Source organism: Schistocerca piceifrons, chromosome 2 (assembly GCF_021461385.2).
Source record: "Schistocerca piceifrons isolate TAMUIC-IGC-003096 chromosome 2, iqSchPice1.1, whole genome shotgun sequence".
Lineage (NCBI taxonomy): Eukaryota > Metazoa > Arthropoda > Insecta > Orthoptera > Acrididae > Schistocerca > Schistocerca piceifrons.
Window position 1 is genome coordinate 700214021 of NC_060139.1, and position 16040 is coordinate 700230060.

The 16040-nt window shown below is 39.9% G+C and overlaps 1 protein-coding gene across 2 annotated transcripts in view; it reads left to right on the top strand.

Moving 5' to 3' along the window:
* The window catches only part of LOC124777267 (protein regulator of cytokinesis 1-like), a 251101-nt gene that overhangs the window by 178579 nt on the left and 56482 nt on the right, over window positions 1–16040 (top strand). For both annotated transcript variants that reach the window (XM_047252597.1, XM_047252598.1), the window contains exon 10: window positions 5314–5472. In XM_047252597.1, coding sequence (XP_047108553.1) covers window positions 5314–5472 — 159 coding nt within the window. The remainder of the gene's footprint in view (window positions 1–5313; window positions 5473–16040) is intronic.

Consider the following 16040-nt stretch of genomic DNA (forward strand, 5'->3'; position numbering starts at 1 on the left):
ATCATGAGCAGGATTTGAATAGGAGAGGAAAAGGAGAATCTGTAGGTTGTACGACTGGTGAAACACCACTTCAGGTTATGTAGGTAGTATCTGCATAGAATGTCCCACATCTCAGGGCATGTGAGAGGTTGTCAAAGCCCTGGTGAAGAATGTATTTGAGCTTTTCAAGGCCAGCGTGATATTGGGTGATAAGAAGAGTAGAGGAGAGCTGGTCGGTGGCTGATTAACAGGTTTACTGGTGTCAGAGAAGCAGATGGAACAGGAGTTATGTTTATGGGTGAGCTGGATATGATATTTAATAAAAGAAGACATGGTCTGTAGTAGGCTGTAGTGTAGACAATTTTTATTTAAATTGTACGATTAGCTAATTTCAGGCACATTGTTGTTGTTGTAGTCCTCAGTCCTGAGACTGGTTTGATGCAGCTCTCCATGCTACTCTATCCTGTGCAAGCTTCTTCATCTCCCAGTACCTACTGCAACCTACATCCTTCTGAATCTGCTTAGTGTATTCGTCTCTTGGTCTCCCTCTACAATTTTTACCCTCCACGCTGCCCTCCAATGCTAAATTTGTGATCCCTTGATGCCTCAAAACATGTCCTACCAACCGATCCCTTCTTCTAGTCAAGTTGTGCCACAAACTTCTCTTCTCACCATCCTATTCAGTACCTCCTCATTAGTTACGTGATCTACCCACCTTATCTTCAGCATTCTTCTGTAGCACCACATTTCGAAAGCTTCTATTCTCTTCTTGTCCAAACTATTTATCGTCCATGCTTCACTTCCATACATGGCTACACTCCATACAAATACTTTCAGAAACAACTTCCTGACACTTAAATCTATACTCGATGTTAACAAATTTCTCTTCTTCAGAAACGATTTCCTTGCCATTGCCAGTCTACATTTTATATCCTCTCTACTTCGACCATCATCAGTTATTTTACTCCCTAAATAGCAAAACTCCTTTACTACTTTAAGTGTCCCATTTCCTAATCTAATTCCCTCAGCATCACCCGATTTAATTTGACTACATTCCATTATCCTTGTTTTGCTTTTGTTGATGTTCATCCTTTATCCTTCTTTCAAGACACTGTTCATTCCGTTCAACTGCTCTTCCAAGTCCTTTGCTGTCTCTGACAGAATTACAATGTCATCGGCGAACCTCAAAGCTTTAACTTCTTCTCCATGAATTTTAATACCTACTCCGAATTTTTCTTTTGTTTCCTTTACTGCTTGCTCAATATACAGATTGAATAACATCGCGGAGAGGCTACAACCCTGTCTCACTTCTTTCCCAACCACTGCTTCCCTTTCATGCCCCTCGACTCTTATAACTGCCCTCTGGTTTCTGTACAAATTGTAAATAGCCTTTCGCTCCCTGTATTTTACCCCTGCCACCTTTAGAATTTGAAAGAGAGTATTCCAGTTAACATTGTCAAAAGCTTTCTCTAAGTCTACAAATGCTAGAAACGTAGGTTTGCCTTTTCTTAATCTTTTTTCTAAGATAAGTCGTAAGGTTAGTATTGCCTCTCGTGTCCCAACATTTCTACGGAATCCAAACTGATCTTCCCCGAGGTCCGCTTCTACCAGTTTTTCCATTCGTCGGTAAAGAATTCGCGTTAGTATTTTGCAGCTGTGACTTATTAAACTGATAGTTCGGTAATTTTCACATCTGTCAACACCTGCTTTCTTTGGATTGGAATTGTTATATTCTTCTTGAAGTCTGAGGGTATTTTGCCTGTCTCATACATCTTGCTCACCAGATGGTAGAGTTTTGTCATGACTGGCTCTCCCAAGGCTGTCAGTAGTTCTAATGGAATGTTGTCTACTCCCGGGGCCTTGTTTCGACTCAGGTCTTTCAGTGCTCTGTCAAACTCTTCACGCAGTATCTTATCTCCCATTTCATCTTCATCTACATCCTCTTCCATTTCCATAATATTGTCCTCAAGTACATCGCCCATGTATAAACCCTCTATATACTCCTTCCACCTTTCTGCCTTCCCTTCTTTGCTTAGAACTGGGTTGCCATCTGAGCTCTTGATATTCGTACAAGTGGTTCCCTTCTCTCCAAAGGTCTCTTTAATTTTCCTGTAGGCAGTATCTATCTTACCCCTAGTGAGACAAGCCTCTACATCCTTACATTTGTCCTCTAGCCAGCCCTGCTTATCCATTTTGCATTTCCTGTCGATCTTATTTTTGAGATGTTTGTATTCCTTTTTGCCTGCTTCATTTACTGCATTTTTATATTTTCTCCTTTCATCAATTAAATTCAATATTTCTTCTGTTACCCAAGGATTTCTATTAGTCCTCGTCTTTTTACCTACTTGATCGTCTGCTGCCTTCACTACTTCATCCCTCAGAGCTACCCATTCTTCTTCTACTGTATTTCTTTCTCCCATTCCTGTCAATTGTTCCCTTATGCTCTCCCTGAAACTCTCTACAACCTCTGGTTCTTTCAGTTTATCCAGGTCCCATCTCCTTATATTCCCACTTTTTTGCAGTTTCTTCAGTTTCAATCTGCAGTTCATAACCAATAGATTGTGGTCAGAATCCACATCTGCCCCTGGAAATGACTTACAATTTAAAACCTGGTTCCTAAATCTCTGTCTTACCATTATATAATCTATCTGATACCTTTTAGTATCTCCAGGATTCTTCCAGGTATACAACCTTCTTTCAGGCACATATGGAATATTATGTATTACATGTCATAATTGCCAAATTATTTTTTCACTGCACGTAAAAAGTAGATGTTACATTCCATTCTTACATTGTTAATGGGTCCTCATTAACATGTCAGCTTTAATAATCATATTGGCAACTTTGCTCTAATTACTACAGCTTGACAACTAAAGCTGTAGCTGAGATACATGGGCAGGGTGTTGGCCTGCAGCTACGAGAACTGGCTGGTTTTCATTGATGGCACTGCAGCAAAAATTATGATCTCATGTTCCTTTAATGGAAAATTAGGGAAGCTCAGTGTACAGTCATGGCTAGCAAATTTAAGTGATACGATCCCGTGCCTTCACCGTTGCTTTCGTTGTCGTCATCAGGCAAGTATTGATTCTGTTGTTTCAGCAGTACATGCAGATAAACAGTTCCACCAATTATTTCAAATATACGCAGCTCTGTTGCACAACATGAATCAGAACAGCAAGAATCTGAAATCAGTGCTTACAAGTGAATGAGTTTCTTGTATTTAAGAATACTGGTACACAATAAAATGTCTTTTCACGTGAAATAAATTCCAAGTAAGTTACATATGTTCTCAGAAAGTGTTCCCTTTACACATGTGTACATACTTCCTTAGAATTTTGCTTATTAATTTGCATGTTTCAGAGATTATTTCTGAAAGTAATTGCTGAGAAATAGCACTGCTCTATTTAAGAAATGCAAAGTTACTACTAGCAGCCAAAAGTCTTAAAGTGACAATAGTTTACCTCCATCATGACACTGTTCCACTTTGAAACCAATAGTCACCAAGCTCAGCTGTGTAATGAAACTGTCGCAGTTCATTCTCAGATAATTGTGAAACTTGTCACTATCCAGTTTTCTCAATGATGTCATATGACTAAAATGTTTTCCTTTCAGTAATGATTTTTTTGGGCCACATTGTTATCTGTTTCACACAAAGAGTTTCTGTCAGTGCTACCAGAGCAATACCAACTTTTTTTTGTTTCAATAGAACAAGAGGTGTGGCACATTTACATGTGTGTTTCTGACTGAAGCCAGGATAGGGCATTACGCCAGGTTGTGTGGATGCAGCACATAACTTTGTCAGGTGTGCTGTCAGGCCGACATGTCAGGTAATCTCTAACCACCTTTGTTCTCTCAGCATTGCTTGATTCAATTCGACTACATACGATTACCCCTGTTTCACCTCTGTTGATGTCCATCATGTAACCTCATTTAAAGACACTATCCAAAACCTTTGCTGATTAGCATAATTATAGTGTCATTGTCTTACCTGTAAATTTTTATTTCTTCTCTTTGAACTTCAATTTGTTCTCTGTATTTTCTGTTGGTTTCCTTTCTAGTTGTTCAATGTACAGATTGAAAAACATTGGGGCTACCTTCTCAACTATTGCTTTCCTTTCAGATAATTTGATTCGTAAAACTGCAGTCTGACTTCAGTACAACCTTTTGCTCCCTGTATTTTGTCATTACCACATTCAGAATTTGAAAGGGTGTATTCCAATCAACATTGTCAAAAGCTTTCTCTAAGTCTGCAAATGCTATAAACATAGGTTTGTGTTTCATTAAGCTATCTCTTGAGATAGGATCAGTGTTGCATCAAGTGTTCCCCAAACTGATCTTCCCTGAGGTCAGCTTCTACCAGTTTTTCCTTTCTTCTATAAATAATTCGTATCAGTATGTTGCAACCAAGCTTTTTTAAATTGGTAGTTCAGTAATATTCACATTTGTCAAGACCTGTCTTCTTTGGAATTAGAATTATTACAGTCTCATTCATATCCAAGGATAGTTAATTGATCTCGTACCTTGTATAACAGGTGGAATTGTTTTGGCATTGAGCATTCTCCCAAGATTCTCAATAATCCTGAGGGAATTTCATGTATTGACCTTGTTTCACTTAGAACTTTCAGTGTTCTGCCAAATTCTTCTCACAGTATTATATCTCCAATCTTGTCATTATCTATTTCCTTGCCTTTCTGTAATAGGCTTTAGTAGGTACTTATTTATGGAGTAAGAGAGAACGTTGAGATGTTTTTCACTGAATGCCAGAACCTACATGTCACATTAGCTAAAGTCGCCCCCCCCCCCCCCCCCCCCCCCACACACACACACACACACACACACACACCCGCACGCGCGCGCACACACACACACACACACACACACACACACACACACACACACACACACACACACAAGGAGGGGCATGTTCAGCAAAAGCTGATTTAGTTGGATGCTTGAATTGAAAGTAATGCTAGTTTTCTTTACATCAGGATATGCCACATTCACAAAGTAATAATATATACCCAGTTTTCAGTTTTTTGCATAAATTTTGTGGACCTAAGAACTCATGACCAATTCATAGATGAAGTACAACATAGATTCTGTTCAATTACCATCCTTATGCAGTTCAGTGCCGTACGTGATGTGTGTGTATATTTTGAATGTTTCATTGAAACCTATGTATATGGAATTCATGAAATGTTGCAAAATGTATGTTAATGAACTGAAAGTTTTTAAACCGTATCAACATAAGATTGTGGTTGTCAATTCATTGTGTTAGTATTAAGTCACAATATTTTGAATATGCAGAGAAATTAATTATTTGTGTTTCCATAGGAGCTTCCAAAAATTGAAAATGAAATAAAAAAACTAGTTAGAAAGTATGTTGAGCAGCACAATGAGCCATTTTATTTTTACGATGAAGACATTAATGAAAAAATAGAGACGCTATGGACCAACTTGAATGAAAGTCGGCAGAAGTACAAATCTTCATGGGTAAGTGTAGCAAAATGTTGTTACCGGCAATTATGAAAATGTGTTAGTTTTGGAAAGGTGATTTATGTGCCAATGGGGATTTGCACAATTTATTTAACTAAGTGAGGTCTGTTACTGATGCAGTGAAAGCTGTTTTAAGTCAGCAACCCAGAGTCCAGTTTCTGCTAATAACATTCAATCCACAACAAAACCACTGTAAACCAAACTAGTATGCTGATCACCACTCGCTTCACTGATCACATATTAACTGATTCAGATCAACTGTGGTTTGGTTTATGTACACAAGTCTGTCATGGTCTTGTCAGAGGAGGGAACTCCCGAGGACAAATTTTGTCTTGGTAGTGGTACCATGGGGGTCACTAGAAATGTGCCAACCAATCAGATTTCATAGTGATGTTGGTAGCACCATTACAGTAAAAGAAGCTATTGTAGGGACACCTGTGAAATCTTGGAAAAACCTGGAAATTTTTTTCGTCTGTGAGAAATCCAGGAATGTTGTAGAATTCCAGGAATTTTTCATTGTTTTAGTTTTCAACTAAATTGTTGTAATTTTGACTGGTAAGAATTGATACTATATCAGAGAATTTCGCTTTAGCCTACTACTGCAGAAGACAGTAACACCAAAATTAACTGTGGTTGCCAAGAAAATGCTCCACTTAACAGCAAAACAGTGTACACATGAGCATCTGCCAACAGCAAAAAGTTCAATAGGACGAAGACTGTGCTATACCTTGCAGCTGCTTTCAATGAGCATGACGTCACAACTGCTTACCTTTCTAACAGCTCGCAGGAAAATATTGTGAATGGTGCATTGAGAACTGTTACTTTCAAAGTAAACCTCTTTTTACACATGAAGAGTTATATTACGTGTAAGAATGTGCGATGAATTTCTTAAGTCACAGAGCATTCGACTTTCATTCAGAACTTAACACTTTGAGGATCAGCCACTTAGAAAAATTTTGGACCCAGAAGACCAGCCATTTAACCCTCTGTTTAAAAATTTACTGGCACATTTTTGTTTCATGTCTCCTGAAGGACAACACAGGCATAAAATGACCAGGCTTCGAGGTTAGTTTTTCATATTTATTTTAGTTCTTTCATAGAACACAAATTATACAGTAATGATGCCAGAACATACAATTATACAAAGAAAAAAAGTTTTAGGCCAGTTCATGAGTAATTTCACTCATAATTGGCTTTTCTATGGAAACCTCAAAAATGCTTGGCAGAACACGTGTTCAGCCAGATTACCCATGAAATGTTTGGTGCACAGCAGTGAAATTTGTCATTGTGCTTCTCAGAAAAATTCAACTGCTGCAATTTAAGCTATGCTCTTATGATTCTGCCTAGCCACACCCTTGGAAAAAACAAAATTTTTTGATGGCTAACATTATATGTGAAAGCTTAGCTTTTCTTATACCTGTACTGTATGTGTATTAATTTAAACCATTTACTTTCCATATTTGTATGTTCACACTACTTAACAGTGACGTTGCTATTGCCTAGCTGCATCATGTGTCCTATGCTCTATACTCTGAATATTGGCTGTCAGTGGCTGGCAAGATAGTCTCATGAGCTATGACTGGCTGACAAAAGTGCATCGTAGTCTCAATTTCAGTGCTTCAGAAGAAAATATGCAATGTACATGTTGCTTTGCATCAAAGAGCTTTCCAAAACACGTTGTTTATTGCTAAGTTTCTACATCTACATCTATACTCCGCGAGCCACCTTACGGTGTGTGGCGGAGGGTACTTATTGTACCATTATCTGATCCCCCCTTCCCTGTTCCATTCACGAATTGTGCGTGGGAAGAACGACTGCTTGTAAGTCTCCGTATTTGCTCTAATTTCTCGGATCTTTTCGTTGTGATCATTACGCGAGATATATGTGGGCGGTAGTAATATGTTGCCCATCTCTTCCCGGAATGTGCTCTCTCGTAATTTCAATAATAAACCTCTCCGTATTGCGTAACGCCTTTCTTGAAGTGTCCGCCACTGGAGCTTGTTCAGCATCTCCGTAACGCTCTCGCGCTGACTAAATGTCCCCATGACGAATCGCGCTGCTTTTCGCTGGATCATGTCTATCTCTTCTATTAATCCAACCTGGTAAGGGTCCCATACTGATGAGCAATACTCAAGAATCGGACGAACAAGCGTTTTGTAAGCTACTTCTTTCGTCGATGAGTCACATTTTCTTAGAATTCTTCCTATGAATCTCAACCTGGCGCCTGCTTTTCCCACTATTTGTTTTATGTGATCATTCCACTTCAGATCGCTCCGGATAGTAACTCCTAAGTATTTTACGGTCGTTACCGCTTCCAATGATTTACCACCTATGGCATAATCGTACTGGAATGGATTTCTGCCCCTATGTATGCGCATTATATTACATTTATCTACGTTTAGGGAAAGCTGCCAGCTGTCGCACCATGCATTAATCCTCTGCAGGTCCTCCTGGAGTACGTACGAGTCTTCTGATGTTGCTACTTTCTTGTAGACAACCGTGTCATCTGCAAATAGCCTCACGGAGCTACCGATGTTGTCAACTAAGTCATTTATGTATATTGTAAACAATAAAGGTCCTATCACGCTTCCCTGCGGTACTCCCGAAATTACCTCTACATCTGCAGATTTTGAACCGTTAAGAATGACATGTTGTGTTCTTTCTTCTAGGAAATCCTGAATCCAATCACAAACCTGGTCCGATATTCCGTAAGCTCGTATTTTTTTCACTAAACGTAAGTGCGGAACCGTATCAAATGCCTTCCTGAAGTCCAGGAATACGGCATCAATCTGCTCGCCAGTGTCTACGGCACTGTGAATTTCTTGGGCAAATAGGGCGAGCCGAGTTTCACATGATCTCTGTTTGCGGAATCCATGTTGGTTATGATGAAGGAGATTTGTATTATCTAAGAACGTCATAATACGAGAACACAAAACATGTTCCATTATTCTACAACAGATTGACGTAAGCGAAATAGGCCTATAATTATTCGCATCTGATTTATGACCCTTCTTGAAAATGGGAACGACCTGCGCTTTCTTCCAGTCGCTAGGTACTTTACGTTCTTCCAGCGATCTACGATAAATTGCTGATAGAAAGGGGGCAAGTTCTTTAGCATAATCACTGTAGAATCTTAAGGGTATCTCGTCTGGTCCGGATGCTTTTCCGCTACTAAGTGATAGCAGTTGTTTTTCAATTCCGGTATCGTTTATTTCAATATTTTCCATTTTGGCGTCCGTGCGACGGCTGAAGTCAGGGACCGTGTTACGATTTTCCGCAGTGAAACAGTTTCGGAACACTGAATTCAGTATTTCTGCCTTTCTTCGGTCGTCCTCTGTTTCGGTGCCATCGTGGTCAACGAGTAACTGAATAGGGGATTTAGATCCGCTTACCGATTTTACATATGACCAAAACTTTTTAGGGTTCTTGTTTAGATTGTTTGCCAATGTTTTATGTTCGAATTCGTTGAATGCTTCTCTCATTGCTCTCTTTACGCTCTTTTTCGCTTCGTTCAGCTTTTCCTTATCAGCTATGATTCGACTACTCTTAAACCTATGATGAAGCTTTCTTTGTTTCCGTAGTACCTTTCGTACATGATTGTTATACCACGGTGGATCTTTCCCCTCGCTTTGGACCTTAGTCGGTACGAACTTATCTAAGGCGTACTGGACGATGTTTCTGAATTTTTTCCATTTTTGTTCCACATCCTCTTCCTCAGAAATGAACGTTTGATGGTGGTCACTCAGATATTCTGCGATTTGTGCCCTATCACTCTCGTTAAGCAAATATATTTTCCTTCCTTTCTTGGCATTTCTTATTACACTTGTAGTCATTGATGCAACCACTGACTTATGATCACTGATACCCTCTTCTACATTCACGGAGTCGAAAAGTTCCGGTCTATTTGTTGCTATGAGGTCTAAAACGTTAGCTTCACGAGTTGGTTCTCTAACTATCTGCTCGAAGTAATTCTCGGACAAGGCAGTCAGGATAATGTCACAAGAGTCTCTGTCCCTGGCTCCAGTTCTGATTGTGTGACTATCCCATTCTATACCTGGTAGATTGAAGTCTCCCCCTATTACAATAGTATGATCACGAAACTTCTTCACGACGTTCTGCAGGTTCTCTCTGAGGCGCTCAACTACTACGGTTGCTGATGCAGGTGGTCTATAGAAGCATCCGACTATCATATCTGACCCACCTTTGATACTTAACTTAACCCAGATTATTTCACATTCGCATTCGCTAATAACTTCACTGGATATTATTGAATTCTTTACTGCTATAAATACTCCTCCACCATTGGCGTTTATCCTATCCTTGCGGTATATATTCCATTCTGTGTCTAGGATTTCGTTACTGTTCACTTCCGGTTTTAACCAACTTTCCGTTCCTAATACTATATGCGCACTATTTCCTTCAATAAGAGATACTAATTCAGGAACCTTGCCCTGGATACTCCTGCAGTTTACCAATATTACGTTGACTTTTCCTGTTTTTGGTCTCTGAGGACGGACGTTCTTTATCAACGATGATAATGTCCTCTCTGGTAAGCCGTCAGGTATTTTATCGTTTCGCCCAAGGGGGGGTCCCTCTAACCTAAAAAACCCCCGTGTGCACGCCACACGTACTCTGCTACCCTAGTAGCTGCTTCCGGTGTGTAGTGCACGCCTGACCTGTCTAGGGGGGCCCTACAGTTCTCCACCCAATAACGGAGGTCGATGAATTTGCAACCATTATAGTCGCAGAGTCGTCTGAGCCTCTGGTTTAGACCCTCCACACGGCTCCAAACCAGAGGACCGCGATCGACTCTGGGCACTATGCTGCAGATATTAAGCTCAGCTTGCACTCCGCGTGCGATGCTGGTTGTCTTCACCAAATCAGCCAGCCGCCGGAAGGAACCAAGGATGGCCTCAGAACCCAAGCGGCAGGCGTCATTCGTTCCGACATGTGCTACTATCTGCAGCCGGTCACACCTAGTGCGTTCAATAGCTGCCGGAAGGGCCTCCTCCACATTACGGACGAGACCCCCCGGCAAGCACACCGAGTGCACACTGGCATTCTTCCCCGACCTACCCGCTATTTTCCTGAGGGGCTCCATAACCCGCCTAACGTTGGAGCTCCCTATAACTAATAGGCCCGCCCTCTGTGACTGTCGGGACCTTGCCGGAGAATCGGCCACTGGCCCAACAGGCGAGGCATCCTGTGGTGGCCCGGAAACGATGTCATCACCACTAGGAAGCACCCCGTACCTGTTGGAAAGGGGTAAGGCAGCTGCCACGCGGCCAGATCCCACCTTCGCCTTTCGGCCAGGCACGCGCGAGCCCACCACTGTCCGCCATTCACCCTGGAGTGATGGCTGACCGGTAAGATGCTCACTGCCGGAAGACGCAGCGACATCAGGGGTTCCATGCGATTCCAAGGCCACCAAGTAGGCATAGGTCTCACCACAGTTGCCCCAACGCCACTACGAGCCGACGCCTGCGCCTCGAGCTCGATGAGCCTAACAGACAAAGCCTCGACCTGCCCCCGAAGAGTGGCCAATTCTCCTTGCGTCCGCTCACAACAACCACAGTCCCTACACATGACTATGTTTACCCTACAAGCGAACGGTGTACTCGCCTTATTAGCAGCAGGAAATCGAAGTGCTCTCTCACTGACGGTCTAACCGACACTGAGCTGTTCTAACCAAACAAACAAAAGCCTGTACGATACGAGGGTCGATAGCAACGGCGATACTGTACACTACACTGTTATTAAAATAAACGGTTGTGTCTAGTAGGCACTCAAACACGCAAGAAATTACAAAAATAAAATAGTAACTACCCAGATAACTGAAAATAAGTTGTACCTGTTTGAAGCTCGTAAAAATGTGTAACAAGCGAACGGTGTACTCGCCTTATTAGCAGCAGGAAATCGAAGTGCTCTCTCACTGAAAGTGCTGGTAAGTTGTATCCCCTGGTGTATGAAACCTTTACTGTGTAAAGGATTGACAAGTTTCACAGCTCTGACAGAATGTATATTGTCACATAACATGCAAAAAGTATAAATATACTTTCACGTAGTGTATAGTGTAGTTTCACTCGAGGAAAAGTGTATTTTTAACCCAGAAAAATGTGGTTATTTTTCTTTTTTTTTTTTTTTTTTTTTATTCATTTATGCACCCTGTGTGAATGAATGTGTGAATAGGTTAATGAATGTGTGAATAGTAGAGCATAAACCACAGCATAAAAATTAACTTTTTTATCTTCCCTGGAGATGACTCAAGTCGTTCACAATTGGGAGGCAGAGATGTTTTGATGTAACACAATATTTTGTGGGCCTTGTCAGTCTCAAATCTATTTTTTGCCATTGAATACCACAATTAATCATAAACTACGTGTTTCACGTTTGTATAATGTAAATTTCTTCATCATCATGTAACTATGCAAGCAAACTTATCTCTTTATTTTTAGGATGCAAATAACTTCATGACTAATTGTGGAGGGATGTGTCATATTAATTTATTTGCTACCCTTTCCTTACTTAAATATTGTATGTGCTGTAATTTTTTTAATTTTATCAGTACTAAACATATCTTACACACACAGCTTTTAATCACTTCTTTGGCTTTAAGAGCCTTGTATAAATTTTGGGTCTAATCTTTTATCCAGTCATACGTAAAATAAAGGGAAAGCAACCACTCACCTAGAGTTGACTGATGCATGATGAAGACACACACTCAACAGAAACAGATTCCACACTAGTTTTTGAGCTCTTGCTCTTTCTTTAGCAAAAGTACACACAGTGACAACCACACAGACACCCAAACATACACACCCGCAACCATGACAAAACTCTGTATTCTAATCAGATACAGTGTTACACGATTTTGTTTATAATGTAACTACTGCAGTCACTGAAAAACTTAATGAAAAGTGAAGTGAGGTAGTTCAACATGTGTTGTATTCATCAATAACTTACATGCCCAGTGTGAAGATAGAAAGCAAACCTCCAGCTATAGGAAAATGATCTACTTGCACACTTACCACAGCCCTTTCATGGGGCAATATAATGTGTAAAACAGACTACTCTTCTTGGACATCCAGTGTTAAATGTCTGAAGAATGGAACTAGTTGGCAGCTGAAAACTGAAGGTGAGAACTGCCTAATTACTGGAGACAATTGAAACTGGCCAAGTGTGGGTGTGTGGCTGTTTAAATCTGCTGCTTGGCATATTAATTGAGGTATATGATTCATCAATAAATGGTACATAATAGAATTTTCCATAGTCACTTGTGTCATGACTTAAGATTCAGACATTCTGATCAGATCTGAATAACCATGCTCCTGTTCTTTCTAGCTGATTTCTTTTCCTTTGCAGTGTTTTCAATGCTACAGCCAGAGAGAAAGCTGGAATCCTTGTCAGGTCTATTTAAGCTTTTCCACACACAGACAGATAACTCTGATCAGATATGTATAATACAATCTCTCTCCTTTTTTTTCCTTCTACAAGATCACTGCAGTTGTTTTGAGTGCCATTTTTCCATGGCAACACACCTCCAAGCCACTGTGTTGAAGAGCAAGTAAACCACAGCAGGTGAAAATGCTTAACTTGTCGTTCTGATTTGCAGATATACTGCACCCATGTATCTTTTCTTACCTGCACATAATAATAGACCATTTCTCCTGTAAGATGCTGTCTAAAACTTAACTATTAATAAAAACAAGTATTAAATATCACAATCATCTTTCATCATTCAGGACGACAGAGGATGTAACCCATAAATTTCCCCAAAATGATGTGTTACACCTCAGAATGTGCAGTGCACTCCATTTGGCGAATATGTATGCGCACCACACTTAGACTAGTGTCATACGGCACTAGTGTTGTGTGTCACCCTTCGTATACAGTGGCTGGCAGAGACAAGCAGCACAAGGACTAATGTCTTCAGCATTCTGGATGTCTAAGTGCACAGTACAGTATTGAACAGTAAGTGATTAAAGATTATGAAATAGCTGCCTGCCATATGCATACCAGTAGAAATAGTACAGTTTATTTGCAATGTCTGCTTGGAAACTGGTTGAGATGTACATCTATTTACTGGAACAGAGATTTCTGTTTTGTTTGAAACTGATCATCACTGTCCAGATGTGGCACTTCTTTCCAATCAATCCTTTTAAAACTACTATTCTTACAGTATGTTCCATGGCTGCATGTGGTACTACATTCCTTGTAAAAAAGTTGGACAGTTCAGAGGTACACAAACAATTTGGATGATTTCATTCATGGTGTGGTCACGAGCAATTCTATCACACCTCACATCGACCCACAAATAAACAAACCCGGTCACTGACAGTGGCGGAAGATCACAAGGGGAGGGAGAGAGTGCCCTTGAAATATTCAGAGCCGTGGCCCTTCAGTATCTAATGTGAATCTGACATAAGCTGTCCTATTCTGGGTGCAAATTGGATTCTTCACACAATGGCTTTTTTTTTCCCCTGGTTAAATTAACATCTTAATAATAAAATCTTAGTATGTATTGTATTTGTCTTTCTTATGGCATCGTAAAACATCCATAGTTTCTTTTTTCGTTGATGTACAGGATCATTTAACTAATTATCTTGGTAAGGATAAGTTAATAACAGGCATAACTACGAAGGTATTTCAAAGCAGTTGAATGAGAAACGTGAGTAGAAGAGTCTTATATTCAATAAGAAAAATTTCATCTTTCTTCAGAAAGATGTGCATGTCTACGAAGATGCTTCCACTATGGAGTTTTAAGAGTAATTATTTGGAACATCTGCCCTATTAATCAGCTTTTCCACCCTGTTTCCACATGTGAAGAAATTTTACGCTAATGAATAAGTTATGGCAGCCACAGTTGGCAATTTTTTAGGTCCTCTTAAATAAAGATCACCAATGGAATTTATTCGATGGAGCTGTTCTGCAGATTCTATTGACCTAACAGATGACTAAATTGAAAAACATTGCATAACTAGCCCAAGTTTTTACCTCTTCCATTCTGTTAAAGTCACAGGACATGTAGTTTAGTAGAGTCTTGGCGCCTCGAGTTCTTCATAAATTTTTCACAACAGTACAGTGTTCTGTTTTGTTTTTGTTGTTTACTGTTTTCATTTGTACACATTCTAAAAATAAGTGCTGTACCAGAGGAAAGGAAATTTATGCCATGAAATGTTACGTTAGAAGCACTGAAGTGCCAAGGAAATTGATGCCTAGGAATGTTAAATTAGAAGCGTTGAAATGACTTCACGGAGGGAAACAACTTTAAAAAGCTTGGTTTCAAATGTGATGTTGGCAAAGTTACTGTTGGTGACTGGCAAAGAAACTGACTTAAATGGAATGGATTTCTTCAAAGAAATGCTCTGAAGATTCTTTTCACCGAAAAACTATGAAGTTTGAAAAACCAAGTGGAGCATTGTTCATGTCGTTTACACAATAAAGATAGAAGGAAGCTCTGATTTCTGGCCCAGTCTTGCAGGCGAAAGCCAAAATTTTTAGAAACCAGCTGTAGGTGGGAGATGGCAGTTTCGCTACTAGTGTGGGCTGGCTCGACAAATGGAAGAAGAGATATGAAGTGCATCAACTAGATGTCTGCATAGAAAAACACTCTGATGACTCCAAAGCCATTTTGAGATTTATTAGAAAGTTCTAAGAAATCATAACTAAAGGAAATGTATTGAATGACCAAATTTACATCTGCAATGAAACAGGTTTAAATATCACATTGTTGCTGACAAACAAATGCATCAAGTGCATAAAAGGTGCTGCTGGGTACAAAAAAGTAGAGTAGTTCACAGTTATGGTGGCTTCAAATGCAATTATAAACCACAAACTATAACTGGTTGTGATTGAAAAGACTGCCAAGCCAAGAGAGTTTTCGAATGTAACAATATCACTCTTCGACTTATCGACATGCATCAGAATAATGCCTAGATCAGGGCTGGGAGCGTGAGCTGCCTGTGGACACTGTGGGCATGTGTATTGCCACGTGGGCATGTTGCACGTGCAGTTCACATTCTGTTACTTGAGAACAGGACTGAAAACTGATGCTCAAGTTTGAAGTCACATTAGTTAGTATTCTTTGCATTGTCATTATTATTATTACAGTATAGCAATGCAATGAATTTTTGTGACACAATATAATAGTCTTTTCCCTGTACAACCAACTCGTACCTCATATTCCACTTCCTTCTGAGAGTGAAGGTATTGTTTCAGCATCGTTCAAAAAACTAAAGGCAGGTACACACATTAGGTGACACCAGTAGATGATATATATTTTCATTACTCCACTATTGTATTAAACTGGTTTTTTTTTTTTTTTTTCTGTAGCATGTCAGTCTTTTGAGTTAGAATATCGGTCATCCGGTCAATGAACATTAGTAAGACTACTCCTAGATTTGTTTCGTTAATTTCATTGTTGAAAAAACTCTTTCACACAAGTATGCAGTTTTGAGTATACAATAGACTCGAGCAGCTATTTGAAACATCTGCTGAAACTGTTGTGCAGGGAAGTTCTTATAAAATATCTCGATATTTTCTACAGTGCAGACCCCTCCCTGAGC